The 19,507-nt window shown below is 40.5% G+C and overlaps 1 protein-coding gene across 2 annotated transcripts; it reads left to right on the forward strand.

Annotated features, from left to right (window-relative positions):
- Nucleotides 1-10,366: 10,366 nt before the first annotated feature.
- On the forward strand, nt 10,367-16,890 carry NUDT7 (nudix hydrolase 7). Of its 2 annotated transcripts, none has more exons than XM_019488196.2 (4): nt 10,367-10,489; nt 11,147-11,346; nt 13,461-13,619; nt 15,994-16,890. In XM_019488196.2, the coding sequence occupies exons 2-4, from the start codon at nt 11,149-11,151 to the stop codon at nt 16,375-16,377; spliced, it is 741 nt and encodes a 246-aa protein (XP_019343741.1). In that variant the 5' UTR covers nt 10,367-10,489; nt 11,147-11,148; the 3' UTR covers nt 16,378-16,890. The 2 variants fall into 2 exon arrangements, with proteins under 2 accessions (XP_019343741.1, XP_019343742.1); XM_019488197.2 differs by having other exon boundaries at nt 10,393-10,489; nt 11,193-11,346.
- Nucleotides 16,891-19,507: the final 2,617 nt, after the last annotated feature.

The following is a 19,507-nucleotide window of genomic DNA, read 5'->3' on the forward strand; positions in this document are numbered from 1 at the left end:
CCCAGCCAGCCCTGTCAGCATCTATATGTGTTTTGCAGCACAATAAATAACACCACTGCAGGATAATACTTGTATTTACAAATACTAACCTACTGTGGCATTTATTAGCTTACCAAGACTGAATAGGGCCGCATATGTGGATACCAAGACTTTACTGCAAAGCTAATTTGGCAGCTCTGCAGCAAACATCCTATGTAGACGAGCCCACTGGGTAAAACCTGAAATCTGAGACTTGGGTATAATTTTTGTTTACTAACCTAAACATAACTTTGGTCAGATTTTCAAAGGAGCATTGGAAATTATTCAAGGTACTGAATACCTAATATTTTTAATACCTGTTTTTAAAAATGTAGATTTTTCTTCACTTCCCTGACCTCACATGCATGCCTTCAGTACCAGAAATTTGCAATGATAATGTTTTCACTTATTTCAGTAGCATTCACTGAATTTTAATGAGAGTCACTGAAAATCTCTATTCATCATGGATCCTTTCAACATGACTTTTTGTAGGCTCACACAGACCAGCACAGGTAGGTATTTTGCACAAAAACACTGTTTTCCATATAAAAATTCTCCAATATTTTACTAGTACTCAGTTGGCCTGATAAAAGAGATCACATCTACTCAAAGACCTTTGCCTGCCTATGTCCTTAGACCAACATGGCTACAACCTAAAATCCAATATTTTAAGCACTTAAACTGTATCAAGGCTATACTTCTGCCAGCTAAACTATGCATGTTTTGTATTATACAACTGTATTGTTGGGGGTTGGACTAGATGACTTCCTGAGGTCCCTTCCAAGCCTAATTTTCTATGATTCTATGACTGTTAGGTGATTGCTTTCTAAACTGCATATTACCAATATATTTATTGATATTGACTATTTTCTCTTTAGAACTGTGGAATAACTTTTTTTTAAGGATGCTACTGAGACTGGTGGAATAATGTAAACACTCCTTTAAAAATTAAAAGACCACTGACTGAAGACAGTAAAGGTAATAATGTAAGATAGTATTTCAGTTCAATAATATACTCTAAGAAGAAGATACTGATCTTTGTTTAGGTGAATATTAAGATGTATTAACCTAAGAAATGACTCGGCGGGGTAGGAGGGGGAACAAAAATCAATGAATGACAAATGTGGATGTTAACTGAAATGCAAAGCCAATACATGCTACATTCATTCATTTTCCTGGATAAATTAAGGAGTTTCTTCATGTAACCCAATTAATTGTGATGGATTCTGTGCTTGCCTATGATCCTATTAAAAAGATTTTCTGTTTGCAAAGAAAACAACATTGGAATAATAAATCTAGTCCAGCTCATCATTGTTTCCTATTATTATTATTTCCAGCTAAGGAAATACAGACTAGACAAAAGTGTTGTAAAATGGATGCATAGCTGGTTGGATCATCATACTCAAAGGGCACATCTACATGAGACATTTATTGTGCATTAGCCTAATAACACTGTGCAGTAGTGTGTCATGGCAAAAATCATGGTAATAGCCTACTGCACAGTGTTATTAAGCTAATGTGGAGTAAGCATCACTAAATAACCATGAACTGGTGCTACTGTGTAGTAACTCTAGGTACTGTGTACTTAGTTACTACTTTATTAAGGAAGTACTAAACTAAATGTGCAGTATCTAAGGTGCGTTAATGAACATATAGACACGCCCAAAGAGCAGTCACCAATGGCTCAATGTCTAGCTGGGAGGAGGTATCAAGTGGGGTTCCCCAGGGGTCTGTCCAGGTTCTGGTATTGTTTAATGTCTTCATTCATGATTTTGGTGATGGGATTGAGTTCAGGCTTAGCAAATTTATGGATGAGACCACAGTAGGTGGAGTGCCTAGAGCTAGGATTTAGAATTACTTGAATAGACTGGAGAAGTGGTCCACAATCAGTCAGATGAGACTCAGCAAGGACAAGTGCAAGGTCCCGCACTTGGGATGGAATAATTGCATACACAAATACTGACTGAGGAATGAGTCACTAGGCTGCAATACTGCAGATAAAGACCTAGGGGTAACAGCAGATCATAAGCTGTATATGAGCCAAAAGTGTGCTCTTGTTGTTACAAAAGCCAATAGCATGCTGGGTTGAATCAACAGGAGTGCCACTTGCAAACAATGGAAGTGATTCTTCTGCTCTGTTCAGCACTGATAAGGCCTCACCTGGAGTACTGTGTCCCGTTTTGGGACCTACACTTCAAGAAGGATGTGGACAGTTTGGAAAGAGTCTAGTACAGAGGAGCATCACAAACGATTACTGTCCTGGGAGGCATGACTTATAAGGAAAGGCTGAAAGAACTAGGGTTATTTAGTCTGGAGAAGAGAAGACAGAAGGGAGGATTTGATTACAGGCTTCAAGTACCTGAAGGGTAATTACAGAAAGGATGCATGTGGGCTTTGCTTTGTGGCCATAGGGGATCAATTGCCTCAAGCTGCAGCAGGGGAAATTTAGATTGGAGATTGGAAGCAGCTTTCAGGGTAGTCAGGCATCTGAACAGACTACCTAGAGAAATTATGGACTCTCCATCCTTGGCAGCTTTCAAGGGCAGGTTAAACAGACACTTGGCTGAGATGGTTGAGTCAGTAATGATCCTGCCTTGATAGAGGGGCTAGATTAGATGACCTTTTTAGGTCCACTCTAGCCCAATTTTGCTATGATTTGGAAATATCTATGAATAGACAACCCCTAAGTGTGTCTCCAGACATACTGTTTCTGTGAATTTAGACACAGTAGTTGGCTGTGTCTGTAGAGGCAGGCTCATTTCCTGACAATGAAGACCCAGCTAGTTTTCTCTGCCTCCAGCTCTGCAGTGGCCCATGTTGCCAGCTCCAAGCAGTCAAAAATCATGAATGAGGTTTCTGAAATGACTGAGTGGAAACAGAGAGACAAACAGTGAGAATTCTTTTTATTTGGTTTCTGGGCTTTGGGGTACACTTGAGTTATGTGACATATTATACACTACACATATGAGTTATGAGGTATATTATACACTCCCCTTTTTTGTAACCTAAAAGCTGAGAGTCTCAAATTTTCACAGAATAGTGAAGTTTACTATTAAATGACGAGAATGAGCAATAACGAGATAATAAAAACCTATTAAGATTTTATTCAGCATTCCTTTTCTTTGACTATAGGCATCTTCTAAGTTATTTAAAATTAGTTTGCTCCACATTCTGACTGATTTCCCCCCTTCTCCACTTATAGGCTGGTAGTGAAAAGGTCATATTAAAGTTCAGGCTACAGACCCAACTGTAGTTTTGGAGAAGTCCAACATAAAACATGCCAACAAATGAAATCTTGACATACCTACAAGCAGCTATAATTGCCACATCAGTGTCAGGAAGGCCAAAGGAAAAAAGGCATGGGGAGAAAATATGAAGGAAGAGCTTGTACTTAAACCACAACTTGTCCCATATTGGGAACCTCCCATACAACTGCCCAGAATTGTAGTTGTGGTAATGGATGTGGTATTGGATGTAAACTCACTCCTCCGTATTTTTTAGTTGGCTTCAACACCGGAAAGCGTGCATTTCTGGGTCTAGTTTAAACATGGCTTATCTGGGGCTAAAATCTTATTAGACCAGTTCTTGCTCCACTACTGTTATATGAAGATATGCATCATAGCCATGGATCAACCTTGAACCCAATTCCCAGACTGATTCCAATTCAGCTTCAAAAAATGAGTCTTCAGCACTTCTGCCAAAGGAAAGAAACTCTCACATTCACTTAGGGATATTCAATCTCACAGCCTTTTAATTTTTTTGTACCTTTGGAGTGGGTCCTACCACTGACCAGTCCACTTACCCAAGCGTGGTTTTTATCACATAAAACAAATGTATACTTAATTAAAATTATACTGATTTAAATAACTATATATTTAATTGAAAATCTGTGATTTAACTTATTTTAAAGCAAGTTATAATGGTGGCAGTTTAAATACCTGTATGTTTAACTAAAATATTAGTGATTTAAGTTGGCGGTCAGCAACCTATTTTACCTGTGGCCTGAACTAACCCAGTTCAAGTCAGTGGCAGGTATGTGTACAGGAGTCCATGTGGGCACTAGGTACGAGAAAGACAGCACCCATCTCTGCCTCTCTTCCAGGCAGCAACATGGGGAAAGCACTCAGCACCTGGGAGGAAGCAGTGACAACAGGCATTTTTCCTCTGCTGCTGCAGGGAAAAAGCAGCAGTGGTGGCAGCTGGGCCCTAGCACCCACCAGTCATCCTACCCATCCCCAGCCAGCACTTCTTGTGGCAACTTAGGGAGAGTACCTGAAGAAGGCATGCCCCATCACTGAAACCCTGAAACCATGGGCCAGATAAAATGACTCTGCAGGCCCCAACCCCAATCTAAATAATTTAATGGTAAACATAGACATCTAAAGATGCTAAGCACTCTTTAATCCTCCTTAAATCAATATGCAAGCCCTCTTAAATTCATGCCTTTTAACAGCAAAAGCATTCAGTAAGGGCATAATTGAATTTTGCTCATAGATAATGCATTAATATCTCAGCCCCAGCCAGTAATTAGCTGTCATAATAGTTGCTAAAGCATGTTGTCTGTTAACAAAAAAAACTACAAAGTATTAGAAGACACAGCTTGATTATATTCAAGATTTCCTGAAAAATAATAGTCCATTTCTATTTCATCTACTTTTGCACCTAGTCCGGTATTCCTTGGCCACCTAAAGCTCTCATTGGCAGAAGAGTGCCATCATGCAATGCAACTGCTGAACAATATATGCAGGCATAATGGGTAATTTGCAGTATCTCCAATAGCATAGGGCTGGGTACAGCTAGGAAGCCACAATTCATTTCCAACTGAATATCCTTTTCCTTTGGGTTCAAGTAGGATTTTTACATGTCTCAGGCTAATTTTCTGGTTTTACATTTTAAGGCTAGTGCATTGTGAGCTTATGCTACATGTATGCACACACGTAGAGTTTTTAGTTTGTCCGGTTAGTATTGTACTGTGAAACAACTCAACTAAGCCTTCAGAAATGTGTTAATTGATGGAAAAACATCCACCTTTTCTCAGTTCCCAAAGTAAGTTTGTTAAAATTGAACCGAGAGAAAGATCTTTCGTTTTCTTGTTCCTATATGACTTAGATATTTTTAGCATGATAAACCCAGACATTTTTATTATCAGAAAGAAACCTAGAGAAGGCTATGATAAAAAGACCAATCAGACTCTTTGTTTGGCTCCCAGAGCGTACAAGCTTCTTGTAAACCAGTGTAAAAGTGGCAAGGGACTGGATCATGGCCTGGTGAATAGTATGGGGTTGGCCTTGCAGAGCAGATCATGCCCAGGGGCCCTTCCCTGTTCCACATGCCAGACCCAGGATGGGATATGAGCTGCACTTGGCATCCACTCCAACTGGTCCGAGGCAGACACTGCATGCAGTGTACACTTCCAGAAGTAGGCACCAAATGCAGTGCAGTCCCAGACTGGCCATAACTGGCACCAAATCTGACATGTGGGGAACCAGAGCTTCCCCCCTCCTCTGCACCTCTGCATCTGGATCCAGTCCAGGTTTGAACAATCCCCTGCACACCTACAGGCTTGGCAACACCAGTATCACCAGCACTACGAGTGAAAGAAACCTGCCATCAGGGCAAATAATACTCTGGTGTGCATCAATTGATGCATCTCCAGAAAAACCAAGGAATTGATTCTTCTGCTCTACTCAGCATTGGTGAAACCACAGCTGGAGTGCTACATCCAGTTCTGGGCACCGCACTTCAACAAGGATGTGGAAAAACTTGAGAAAGTCCAGAGAAGGGCCACCCGTATGATCAGAGACTTGCACGGCAAGCCATACGAAGTAAAGCTGATGGACCTGGGACTCTTCAGCATGAAGAAGAGAAGGCTGAGAGGGGGCTTGATAGCAGCTTACCACTACATCAGATGCATACATCAAGGGCTCAGTGAACAACTGTTCACCAGGGCACCCTTGGAGAAAACCAGGAACAATGGTCATAAACTCCTGGAAGATGGTTTCAGGCTCAACATTAGGAAACACTTTGTCACAGCTAGGGTGTCCAGACTGTGGAATGAGCTCCCTACAGAGGTGGTGCAATCGCCTACCCTGGAAATTGTCAAAAGGAGACTGGACAGTCACCTTGCTGTGGTCTCCTGACCTCAGTTCTCTTTCCTGCTTGGTGCAGGAGGGCTGGACGCAATGATCTTCTAAGGTCCCTTCCAGCCTTACAATCTATGAGTTTATCTTAAACATGGGGCATGTTAAGCCTTACCATGTAGCCCAGCATCCTATTGCATCAGCATTTGGTTGCATGACATGGCTTTAACAGTGCCCACATGTGGGAAGCTGGTGGGCTCCCTGCACACCAGCAAATGTAAAGCCTTGCTGTACAGCCCAGCATTGATTTAAAAATTGCATAACTGTCTGCCAGCAGCCACAGTCTTTCTCAATGCATACTGCCATGAGTAGACTTCAGTGGGGTTACTTGTAGTACTAAGTAATTTTGCTTAATACTAAGTGATTGTAAGTTGGACCCCATGCTTGTAGATCTGGCCTGAAAGAACCACAATCCTTGTTGTAGAAGCATTTTCTTTATTGTAGGAATAGCGTGTATAAAATATGCTGTTTAGTGCACTCTTTTGCCAGTAGCAAGCATATTGCCAAGGGATAACTATTATAAATAATGCAAACTTAATTTAATTTTTAAAGAAGAAATTTGTCAAATGTGCATCATCATTAATTATACATTGTTGCTTGTTTTTTGAAGCACATCTGAATTCTGAATGAGAAAGCTGAAGAGGAATACAAAGTGTGATACAATTATACTGTAATCTGGGGCCCTGATACACATTCAAATTAAATCTGAATAGAAACCAGTTATAGAGTTATTACATTTTCAAGCACTAACTTCATAGCTGGTTGGCTTTTTTAAAGCTGGATAGTCATTTTTATGGTGTGAGACTTACTTTGCGTGTGTGGCTGGTCTAAATTTATTGTGTGACTGACCAATTAACTGCATCAGATATGTGGCGTGTAGCTGGGGCCCTGGAATAATAATCCAGTATAGAGGTTTTCTAGGTGAACATCACAGCACCCAGTCCCTCTCACTCTTCATGCTGATCTTGCAAAAATAAAATCTGCAATGTGTACTTACATTTTGCTCTGTTTGTTTCTACAGCAAATGATTAAAGCAATCTATTTTATATCAGCAATCTAAAACTGCACTGTACAACAGAGGCAAATGGCTCTTGCACAAGTCCCCTTGCAACTGGCTGAAATGTTAATATAATGTAAGTATACTGTATGTTGTTGCAAGTATCAGGAAAAGAAACCAAAATGGCATTTTTCTGTGGTTAATGTACTAAAGTTACACTATAATGTGGACTGTATACAAACTGCAGTGATGCATTGTTAAATAATGAATATTTGCAAGCATTTTAGGGGCTGCAGGTTAATTGAGTCTACCCTATAAAGTGTGTACAATACCCTGAACAGAGCCTGATATGCTAATTTATTTAACAAGATTGAAAAAGAAGTAAATGTCAAGCCAATTAAAGTGTATTAGTACTCAGATACTCAGAGCATTTTTTCATGCTGTTTACACCTTTTTGTGAGATGTCATTTGGATTGCAGATATCACCACTTACTTGTTATTGGCAATTAAAACCGGTGATGAGCCATTAAAGCAAGATTATTGTTCAGTGAAGTGTTTGTACATTACTAATCAGTACTCAAAGCTATATCCTAAAGTCTAGAAATCAGAACCCCGAGCAGAGCATAAGGGTAACTGGAAAACAGCACAATCTGTTTTGTAACTTTTTTTCCAGACTGTAAACTAAGGGCCAGAAAACTGAGAGCGCAATCCTCTGCTCTCTCTATTGGGGTAGCAGAAAGCAGAAAGCCAGTTCTGTCTAGTTTAATTTACAAAAAAACCCAAAAACCAATATTTACCCAAAATTCCTCTTACTGAGTTTTCTTGCTTTGGTCAGAATTTTTTGGTTTTGATTAATGTTTTTAATAATACTGTATTAATGCAGGAATATAGGAATTGTGCAGGAGGTGCCTGGGTGAAGACTCATACTGACTAGATGAGCGAGTGACTTTTGTTAGCTAACAAACCTTGGCTTCATTGAAAAACTTTTATGAATTTTCTGCTTTAGAGATAAACGCCTATAATTCTAGGAAATACATAAAAGAGCCATCATGTTTTGTGTCCATCATAAGAGGACTAGTATTGGCAGGGCAAAGTTGACTTTGTGGCATGGTCCAGCTGAACCTAGGATGAAAGGCTGGTTCCACTACACATGGAAGTCTAATGGGAATAGCAGCAATAAAAGTACCTGATTGATGTAGCAGCTTTCTGGGCTGTCCAGCCAATGAGAATGTAGCTGAAGTTACAGAACTGGGCTAGACAGTGACACTTAAAAGCAAAACTTGCTACAACAGTGCTCAAAACTGGACCAGACCAGCAGAGGAATGATGCCCCTGACTTCTCCTCAATTAACTTGAGCTGTAGTTGAGGTTTGTGGTGACACAAAGTTCTGATCTTGAACTAACTGGACATTTATTCTTTGAGACGGAAGATAGACCAAACTGCTGATGACTGATCCAAGTGACTCAACTTCTAATTGTGAATACAACAATGGGATTTTGTGGTGATTTCAAATGGTTTTTGTCCTCTCCCCTCCCCCTGAAAATAGAAAGATGTGTGGTTCCACTTGCCCCAAAGGCTATGAGGGGGTAAAAATGCTGTCTGCAGACTTGATCAGGAAGGTTTTAATTTCTCGTAGCCCACCATAAAAATATCCCTGTGTAAAAACTCAAACTATGGTTTCTTCTGTTTTAGAAAAGGACCTGTAGTAGATAGAACCTGCTCCTAGGTGCTGATATTAGCCCTTGCAAGAATTGCACAGTAGTGCTTTAATGTTGGGAATCTTTAGTCCTGATCAAGGCCCCTTTCCATTGGCGATGCGTAGAGGGTGCACCCTGGAAGATTGGCTGTGCACCCCCAGGAAGCACCAACCGCAAAACTGGAAGTGCATTTCCGGGTTTGGCGCTGGTTGGTGATCAGCCGCTGGGGGACCCCCGTCGGCAATCTGGTGCCCCCCAGACTCAGGAAGCACCAGTCGCCTATGCCCCTTTCCAAACCTTTTGCACAAAAGCATTGAGAATGCAAGTTTTATTCCTATTCCACATCCACATCATCACTGTCTTCAGGTTCTACTCTTACAATCGCATGGGAAGTTTGACACCTGTTCTACTGGCAGAAGTTTCTTATACCTAAAAAGATGCCCTGGTTTCAAACGGATCTAGCCACACCTGTGCAAAGCCCCAATTTGAATGCAGTTAAATTGGTTTAGGCATTGCTTTCATCAAGTTTAGCTTTGGTCCTGAAACAAGCCGAACCCAATGAAGCAGGTCGGTAAATCTGGTTACCATGTATCTGAGAGCACATTGTTTTCCCCAGCATGGGATAAAACGGATGTATTTCAACAGCTGCTGCTTTCCTGTTGCAGACACATAAACATTACTTTTGATGCGGTGTACATTTTCTTGAAGATTGCATTGGCTCGGGCCTCCCGCATTGCTACGCGACACCCTCTCCTCCAGAATATCATCAGACTGAAATGACCAGCGTAGAAATACATCGCTGTGTGAAACAAGGAGCGTGAGCACGCTTGTAGGCTGCACTGATTGGTATCCTACCGCCCCCGCCTGCTTCTGACACTCAGCTCAGACAGCAAGCCGTCAAGCTATATCTATGGGTTTGGGATAGCCTGGCTTTTTGTATTATCATTTTCTTTATTATTATTTTTTTTAATTATATATATTTTTTTCAATTATAATATAAAAAAACAGCCGTCTGACCTTGGTTTGGCTGAAGGGGATTATAAAGCCAGCTCCGAACATCAAAAAAATTGTGCTCTGAGGCAGGAAAAGCCCCTGGGGAGGGAAAGGATGAGCGTAAAAAATAAATAACTCTTTCCAACTGAAATCACTGAAAGTTTTTATTTTACTTTTTTTTTTTTTAGGGGGTTTTAATTTTTATTTTCTGACAATGTTTTAGTCTCATTGCAACTAAGGTGTCACATCACTCATTCATCAATACTTGAAAACCAGCCCATGAAACCCCCGTGATGCTGGCTGCCCCACCCCTGCCAGCTATACCCGCCCACTCTCCCCGGCCCCGCCCACAGCGAGGAGAGTGAGGCGCGCGCAGGCGCAGGGACACGCTCTTCTGCGCGTGCGCACATGGAGTCGCCAAGCTCAGGCCCACGCTCAACACAGCCTCCTTCCCCACCCGCCGACCACTGTAGCCAATCAGAACCCGGTACCTGGAGACGCTGGGCGCTGATTGGCGGAGTCGAGCTGCCAATTCGCGAGAGCTGGCAAATCACCTGACTGGAGGGGCGGGGCAAAGCGCGTCCCCCTCCGGGAGGGGCGGGGGCCAAGATGGAGGCCGCGAGCTCCGGGGCTGACCGGCGAAGGTAACGTTGGGCGATTCGTTGGAGGCGCCGGAGCGGCCCTGTCCGTATTCCCGCGGCTCGGGGGGCAGACAGCTGCCGAGGCCCTGACAGCGGCGAGGGCGGGACCTGGCCGGAGGGAGCGGGGCGTGGCCCGACATGTGGGGGGCGGGGCCTCACGGGAGGGGCGGGGCCCGGCCGGAGGGAGCGGGGCTTTCTAGCATAAGCATAATAAATGACTTTTATTGATTCAAATCTAACCCTGCCTGGTCACTTACTTTGCCTGAAGATTTTAGGTGCACGAATAGATACGCGGATAACTAGGATTTCCATGTTGCAAATGGGGAAACGGGAGGAAAGAGGTTTAGTGCAAATATATCTATATATATAGATATATAGATTTATATATATCTATATATATAAATATAATTTGCAACAGCTTTCAGTTGTATTATGAATTGGAAATTTTCAACCTATTTTGGGAATGAGATGATAATGGTGTATATATCTCAGATTCAAATAGTCGAGAGCCTGGCGGGGCACAGCGCTTACCCGTGTTTGCCTTTTTATAACGATGAGAAATTGACCGAATTCTTTATGTTTTAGAACTGTCATATTTCCAAATCCTTTATAACAATTTTCTTATGTGTGTTTTGTTTTGTTTTGTTTTGTTTTTTTAAGTGATGACCGCTTTGTTGGTGATGGAGCTTTTTTGTTTTTTTCTTAGAAAAAGTATAAAAGATAAAGCTAAGATCAGCTTAAGAAAGTACGATGTTGGAGACAAATTCTCCCATTTGCCACTAACCAAAGCATCTGTTCTGATGCCTTTAATGGTTAAAGATGAAAAGCTGCATGTGTTGTTCACTGTCAGATCAATGAAGGTACGTGAACCTGAAGGTTAATAACATCTAACGTGACATGAGGATTAATTTGTTTGTGAAGGAGGAAGGAGATGAACAACTCATAGTAGTTGTATTTTTATTCTTGTATTAGCTTTTCATACAGTTCCTAACTAATGTTGAAGGTTTTTAGGGGCCCACGTTCCAAAAATGGATGCAACTAGTATGTAAACACACCAGCCCTCATTGGTACATTCATATGAGCATTTGTGCCAACTAATCACTCTAGTATTTACAGAAGAAATACCCAGTACTATACTTAAATGGTGCTGTGATATCTAATAAAGATTTCTACCTTGGAAGACAAGGGATTGTGATTAAGTTTCCTGAATTTAGTAGAAAAGTTGACACATCCTAAAGTTCTTAATAGTGTGATTCCTGAATTGGCGTTTAATGGTTACATTTTTCCAAAAATGAGACAGCAAATATATGGTAACTTATTTTCTTCATTTTTATGCCAGTTCTGTTTGTCTCTAAACCTGCTCATTTCTTACTGTATTTATTAGGTTTACTGCTTGTACTTTTTTTTTTTAAGTTAGTAACCTAGCTGTTTTCTGCTCATGAGAGATGCAAATATCTCCCTGAAATGCACAATAGAAATTCTGTACTCAGAAAACTTGAAATCCTAATAATTACATTTACACTAGCTGATCACACAGTCTGATGGAGCTTTTCTACAAGACTGTGATTGTGTCACTGAAATTATTTTTTGAAATGTTGCTTATTCTGAGTGATTGTCAGCTATTGATTTTTATAGTTGTTCATTGAAGAATCCCCTCTACCTTAAGCACTTAATGTGAGGGAGATATGGCAAAAAATCATTGCATGTAAATTTTAAAGTTAAAAGGAAAGTACCTGTGGCAAACTACAGAGCATTTTATAGCAATATACTGTATTTTCCTGCATACAGTATGCATCTTTTCCCTCCAAAATCAGCCCCCCAAAATTAGGATTTGTGTAGTAACCAGGGAAGCTGATTTTCTGACCTAGGTTATGCTTTAATTCGTGCTTCACAGTGCAGCAGCTGTTGCATTACTATTTGGGCAGCTGAGGAAACCAGTTGATTTAATGGCTCATTGTTCTTCCAGAGTAATGTTCCACTAATCAAGTTAACCTTTCTTAGTACAATTTTGCTGTCTGCTAGCTACTTCTAGTTTCTCTACCTCTATGTAACTGCCTTGGAGATGCTTTAGCTCTTTTCAGAATCATACATCCACCCATGGAAACCAGCCTTTAGCATTAGCTAGGATTTAAGCTGCAGTTAACCAGGAAAGAAGGGGTGAGTCTGTTGAAAATTAAGTTCTGTCCTTGCTCTATGTAACCATAAGTCTGGAAAAGCTTCTTTTTTGATCTGCGGAGGTCTTGTTGTTACAATTATCAGCAATTTGATCCAGACAGATTTACAAACATATAGGGTAGCTGTGGGGTATGAATCCATGCCATAATGGTCTAAGCTAGGGTTCAACAACCTATGGCCCACAGGCGGGATCCAGCCTGCAAATAGCTGACCTGGCCCATGAAAGAGTGATGGAGGGACTGGGAGACACAGGGCCTGGCTACACATTTAAATTAAAGTTGGATAGAAACTAGCTACGCAGCATCAAGCACTAACTTTATAGCTGGTTGGCTTTATAGCTGGGTAGACATTTTTATGCCATGAGAATTATTTTGCACTTGTGGCTGGTCTAAATGTATTGTGGGATTAACCCGTTAATTATGTAATATATGGGATGTGTGGCATGGGCCACAGTATCACTTGCATCAGCCCTTTGAAGGTCCCGTGTTCCCAGACCACCTACTGTCACCTCGGCTTTCTCTGACGTGTGCCAGGGCTGGTCTCTTGTGGCCCCGCTTCAGTTCCACTTGCTTTTGCTGCCAAATTAACCATTCTCCATCAATGTTGGCCACCCGTCTTGGCAGCGTTTAGTTAGTGATGGCCGCCTTAAGGGGATGTGGGAGACCAGCGCTTGGCCCAGAGTAAGAAGGGCTGGGGTGCTGCAGGTAATTTGCAGCTGTGGCTGGGTCACTAGCGCTGGCCACCTGCTCAAAAAGGTTGCTGAACTGATAGTATTTAGCGATATTCCTTTAATTTCTAGTTGAGAACATCACCAGGGGAAGTGTGCTTTCCAGGAGGTAAAAGTGAAGCAACAGATAGAGATGAAATAGCCACTGCACTCCGAGAAGCCAAGGAAGAAGTTGGACTGTGTCCAGAGCAGGTGGAAGTCATCTGTAGACTTGTACCTGGGATTGATAAAGTAAGCTGAAAATTAAATCAAAGAGTTCAAAATTTTATTGGAAAGAATCTTGTTGGAGAAACTTGACATTGCCTTTCACTCCCAGTCCTATTTCAAACCTGTAACAGTGAGTGGCTCTTATCTTTGTTCAGGTACCCTTGGCACATCAGGCAGTAGGCATCTTCTGCACTGGAAATATCTTTTGAGCTATATCTCAGTGTTAGTTTATAAATTCACAAGCGTCTAGCCTCCAGCCTTATCTCACATAGGAACAGTTTCCACATACTGAGACAGGATATAAAGCGTTACATTTTGAAAGCAGGGCTTTTTCATCTTTTTGAGTTTAGGTAGCAATTTTCTTTCAGTAATGTGGTAACATTTGTTTCTGTGTTGTCATTTGATCTCTTACTGTGAGATTTTTAAGAATAAAGGTAGGATTACTTTTAGGATTACAATGGAAACATGCTTTATCTAATATTTTGAAACTTCATGCAAAGATACTGTTTGAAGCACCAAAATTCAAAGACTCTGAAAAGGATAAACCTAGCTTTTATAACTGTTGTCTTCACTATTTTCTATCCAGTTGTATTATGTAGCATTATAATAATTTGAAAGATGCATTAACATCTGAATACACAGAGAACTAAACTTTTAACATTCTGTTAAAAGTATTGTCCACTTTTGCATAAAAATAATAAGTACTGAAGTGAGTGAAACCAAAGATCTATCTAGCTTTGTAACCTCTTTTGAGAATTGTTATTCATTTCATTACACAATTAATATTTCACTTTTTAAGAAGATCTTTTTAGTTTGTTGTATGTGTCTTATTCTCATTTTACCATAATAATGATCCAGAGTGATTTCATTTAATTTAGCTAGAGTCACTTCATACTTAGATTAAATGAGAACAAACTCTGGCACCTGTATTTGGAACACCTATGTTTTCTATGGAACTGTAACAACTCTTTGCTGACTAACAAATAGGGGTAGAAGCCTATCCAAGAGGAGAATTATTGTAATGTTTTCTCTCTGTAAAATGCATCCTTTTTAAAAACTTTTATTCCCCAATGGAAGAGAGATGCTTGCAATAAGTATGTACGTTGTTTAAAAATAAGTATCTCCAACTACAGGGGTGGCCTGCCTGTGGCACATGTGCCGTAAGAGGCTCAGGCAACTGCTATGTTTGGCACGGGCACTCAGGGCACCTATGCATGTGCCGTGATGCTGCTCCAATGCACTATAATTACAGTATGTTGAAGCAGACTCAATTAATCAAATCTACTGCAGCATGGTAATTAGCATGCTCCAGCAGACTCTAGCATCTTGTGTATCAGCGTCCGTGCAGGGACACTGATATACAAGATGCTCCAGGCACTTCAGAGTACAGCCACTCTAATGAAAGTGCCACTCCCTTCCTCCAAAGCACACGCACAAACACCCTCAGTGAATGGAGGCATGGACACTTGTTGGAGGTTCCAGCCATATGGAATAGAGCAGGGGCAGGAATACACTATTGGTGCAACGTCAGGTGTCACCACCAAGAGCCAGGTTAACTTTTCCCTGGCTCTAGAGCTACTGCCAAATTAAGGGTTTGGGATCTTCACTCACCATATCACCAAGTGCAGCAGTTGCAGGAAAAGCTAACCTGACCCAGTAGTGTCCTGCCCATGCTCATCAAGTATGCTTTTGGGAGGCAGTGATCCCAATAGTGCCTGGGGAGGGAGCACTTTACTTGGCTAGTCTGTTGGGCAGGCATACCACACCACTGTCCTAGTAAATCACAAAAATTGGGTTAAAATCCTAGAGAGTTTGTGACAACAGGAAAACTCCCCAAAATAGACCAGGCTGATTTTTGTCAGGTGGCGTTTCTGTTCGCTGCATTCCCTTTCAACCTAGGACCACATTTAAATGGTAAACTTGCCATGGCATTCTCAGGCATGCTGCACTGCTTCCTGGGAGTGGCGTATACTACACAGGAAGCAACATGATGCCACACTGTTGACACCACCTCCGTACTCCCCCTGTGCCCCTTTTGGCATTGTGTAGATGCAACTGTGCTGTCTGTGGTTTAGGAAGCAGCTCACCCAGAGCTGCACATGCAGAAGCTAACAACTCAAACAGGTTGTTCTGTACTGCCTGCAGCTGAGAGGATACACAGGCTATACAGTTCAGTGAAATGCTGAAGACATGTAAAGACGCAAGTAGCCACTAACATTTGTTGTAAAATATGTGCACACTAACTATGTTGCTGAATCAGGAACTAAAACTGCTTTAAAAGTATGACTGGCTTGTAAATTATCAATAGGTTTTCAATTGATACTTTTATTTTTTAAACATCTTTAAAATAGTTTATTTTTACTTATTTCATACAGGTTAATGTCTTTCTTGCTTTTAGATGGGTTCTTTGGTTACACCAGTTGCAGGATTTATAGATGACACATTCCAGGCCTGTCCTAACCCAGAGGAAGTCAGTGCTGTGTTTGTGGTGCCATTGGACTACTTTATCAATCCAGTAAAGTACACAGCTCTGCCTTATAGAACATCAGATGGTGTTTCACATTGGATGCATTCCTTTGTGTATGATGACCCTGAGCATAATACATCATATGAAATATGGGGACTCACTGCACACTTTGCTGTATTTCTAGCCCTTGTAATTTTTGGAGAGAGACCTACGTTTGATGTGGAGTATGATCTTGAAAATCTAATTTCATCATCTGAGGATAGTCTCTTGGCATTGTACAAGACACAGTATGAGAAAAGAAAAAACAAACTTTGAGTTGTGAGACTGGCACATGAGGGTACTATATCTTTTTGGTGGGGGAAGCAAATATTTGGTTTATTCTCTTTGTACCTAATTGGTTTTCATTTGGATTTTTTTCAAACTTTTTAATATTTTATTTTCTGGGTCAGAAATTGCCTGGTATTAATGCCTTCATTGAATTACAGACAAATAAAATACTGATGGGTTAAGGAGTCCTAACTGGACTCTGTTTTTTATCATTTCTGTACCCATTTTATACACATCAAAACTTACAGTATTTTTCATGGTCTCATGGTTTAACACAGGATTGGAAGACACAAGATGCACGCCTGGCTTCTGGCTCTGTCACAGATTTCCTATGCAACACTGAATAAATTTGTTATTTCTGTGTCTTGCTTCCTTTTAGTAAAAATTTAAAGTATGAATTTTGGGGGCAAGGTACCTCTTTTCATAATGGGGCTTCAATTTTGTTTAGTGCCACTAGATCCTATTGTAATACACATAATAAAAAGGTGACATTGCTTTTAATGACTTGCTTTTTGTTTTTCATTTTTATTGCTCTTGCTCAGATTGCTGTTCCTCATAAATCTGTTGCCTCAACAAATCAGTGACCTAGCAGGGACACTGGAATTCTCTCTGTACAGCCTTCTTAGCATAATTCAGCCATCTTCTGAAGAGACCGTCCTGCACATTGAAGAGAAGAGTTTATTCTTTAGGAACAGGCTAATATTGATCTTGACTGAGTAACTAGTAAGGTTCCATATTGTGCTAAAATATATGTTGGTTCTTTTTGAAGTGAGAACTAAACCAAACTCACTAGTTAATTTCATGTCGGCCAGCAAATAATCGTCCGATTTTTAAAGGCAGACAATATTATTTGGCAAATCTGATATATTTTATTAGACCAACTCAGATTGTTGGAAAAATTCTTTGCAAGCTTTCAGGTATAAATACCCTTCGTCAGGCTGAGGAAGCATCTGCAGTTGGTCTGTGCTCTTGTCCTTAGACCAACACAGCTCCAAACTTATACCCCTAAAGCTTTTAAAGTCACCATTAATTTAGGATGGATTTGAATCTGCAATTCTGAAATGAAAGGATTATTAATACCCAACCAGCCAATCTCCTCTAAATTGCAGTGTGAGTTGAGGCCATTTAGCATGCCTCAGGATTAAGTCCTCAGTTTGCTCTTTTAGATGAAAAAGGACTGCCAGTTCTACTGTTTTTCTGGTCGTTGGAGGTGATGTGGACAGCTGACCTTTTTCATATACAGCAGTGCTGAAAGCCTTAGCGTACAAAATGAGAATTGCCAAATTAGCCCGCAGGTTACTGGATTTAACCTTTTCTACAGTGATAGGTACTGGGGTACAGCAGCTAAAAAGAAAATCTACAGTGCTGCTTACTGCAGTTTGACAAATCATGAGATCAAACGGGTACTTCACAAGTGATACGTGCTCTTGACTATGCTGATCAAAGGAAGCTGCCCACAGTTTCCACTATATAGTATTGTACTTTCAACAACAAAAAAACCATTTTTCTTTATGATACAATTAGTAAAATCCCTTTTAGCAATGGGTAAGACTCCTTTATGAATCAGATTTGATGTTGAACCTGGATTCTGCTCCAGTTCAGTGAAATCATATTCTGTATGTCCCATTTACGATTACAGTAAAAGCTTTGTTATCCGGCATGAGTGGGATAAGGGGGATGCTGGTTACCTAAAAATTACGGTTATCTGAGAGTTATACCAGTTCCAACCTGCAGCAGCAGCCCACCCTGCCCCACATAGATCCCTTTCTCCTCCCCCTGCCCCTTCCCCTGCAGACTTTCCTGCCTGGCAGGGTGCACGTGTTCAGCCCCCCACCAAAAAAATTTTCTCCCTCCGTTTACGTGGATATCAAGTAGAAGGGCTCCCAGCAGCTCCTGTATCAGTAGCATCACTAACTAATATAAACAACAGAAATACTTGATGCGCACGCCAGATAGACTCGGCAAGGATTCTGGTTGCTAAAGTGAGGATTTGTAATGGGGGATATTGGAAATTCCAGTTAATAGAGTAGTCCGGTTAGTAAAACGCCGGCTAACACAGCTTTTACTATACATGCTTACGTAAAAATATTCAGGTCATATACAAAGTATTTTTTTTCTGTGGGAAACCCAGTTTTGATGAGTTAATTGGGGCTGCAGATATCATGGAAGTAGTCACCCTTTGCTTCCTGAAATGAGTATACATTGTAATCCTGATGGAGACTGCAATATCTTTATTGAAGAACATAAGATTGGAATTATGTAGGGTTGTGGGAAGTAACACCACCTTTAAGTATACAGCAAATTTATTCAGATGGAGTTTTCTCTACTGGCTTGATATTGGTAAATTCAGATAACAAGATGTCACTATCTACTCAGCATGCTAGCTCAGCACATCTATCTATACGTATCATGACACACAACATATTGGTCCCTTCTTCATAGATTTAGGTAAACCACTATAGCATTTTCCTGGGGAAAATATTTTTTTATATTGTGACAATACTTAATAATAATTAAAAGATAGATGTTACGATTTCCCTAGCTGGGATGAATGTCTTGTAGATGCTCTTGCCAGAGTTGAGGAAAAAATCTTTTCTTTTCAGAAGCATTTAAAGTTAAATAAAAAAATCTTTCCAAAATAAACAAAATTTTAAATTCTTTGTCTTATTATTCATGTCCTGTGCGTTTTATCCATCTGCTAATATACGCAGTGAAATAACTCATTAAAATGAGAACAGTGTTAATTAAATGGAGCAAACCAATTAGACCTTCAATTAGTAAACAAAAGCAGAAATCAAGAGACAAAATTATAAACTTACCATCTTTCTGTAATTTAGCAGGCTTCTTTTCTTTACTGTGTTTTCAACTGAATAATGTGCAAAATGGTGTAACTTCAAAACTTTGTTACTAGATTCCTTTCTTCCTATTTATTTTTAATATAATTCTGTAGATCTCAGAGGTGAGAAAAGCCAGTTAGTAATAGTTTGTCGGCAGGTACAAAGCGGTCCATTTCTAAGTTTTATGTAATGTTTGTGCTCAAAGCAGCTGTGCATGTTAAGGTAGAAACCTAGTGAAATCAGCTGGACTTCATCCTGCTCAGAATACACAGCCATGGCCT

This window comes from Alligator mississippiensis, chromosome 10, assembly GCF_030867095.1.
Source record: "Alligator mississippiensis isolate rAllMis1 chromosome 10, rAllMis1, whole genome shotgun sequence".
Taxonomy (NCBI): domain Eukaryota; kingdom Metazoa; phylum Chordata; order Crocodylia; family Alligatoridae; genus Alligator; species Alligator mississippiensis.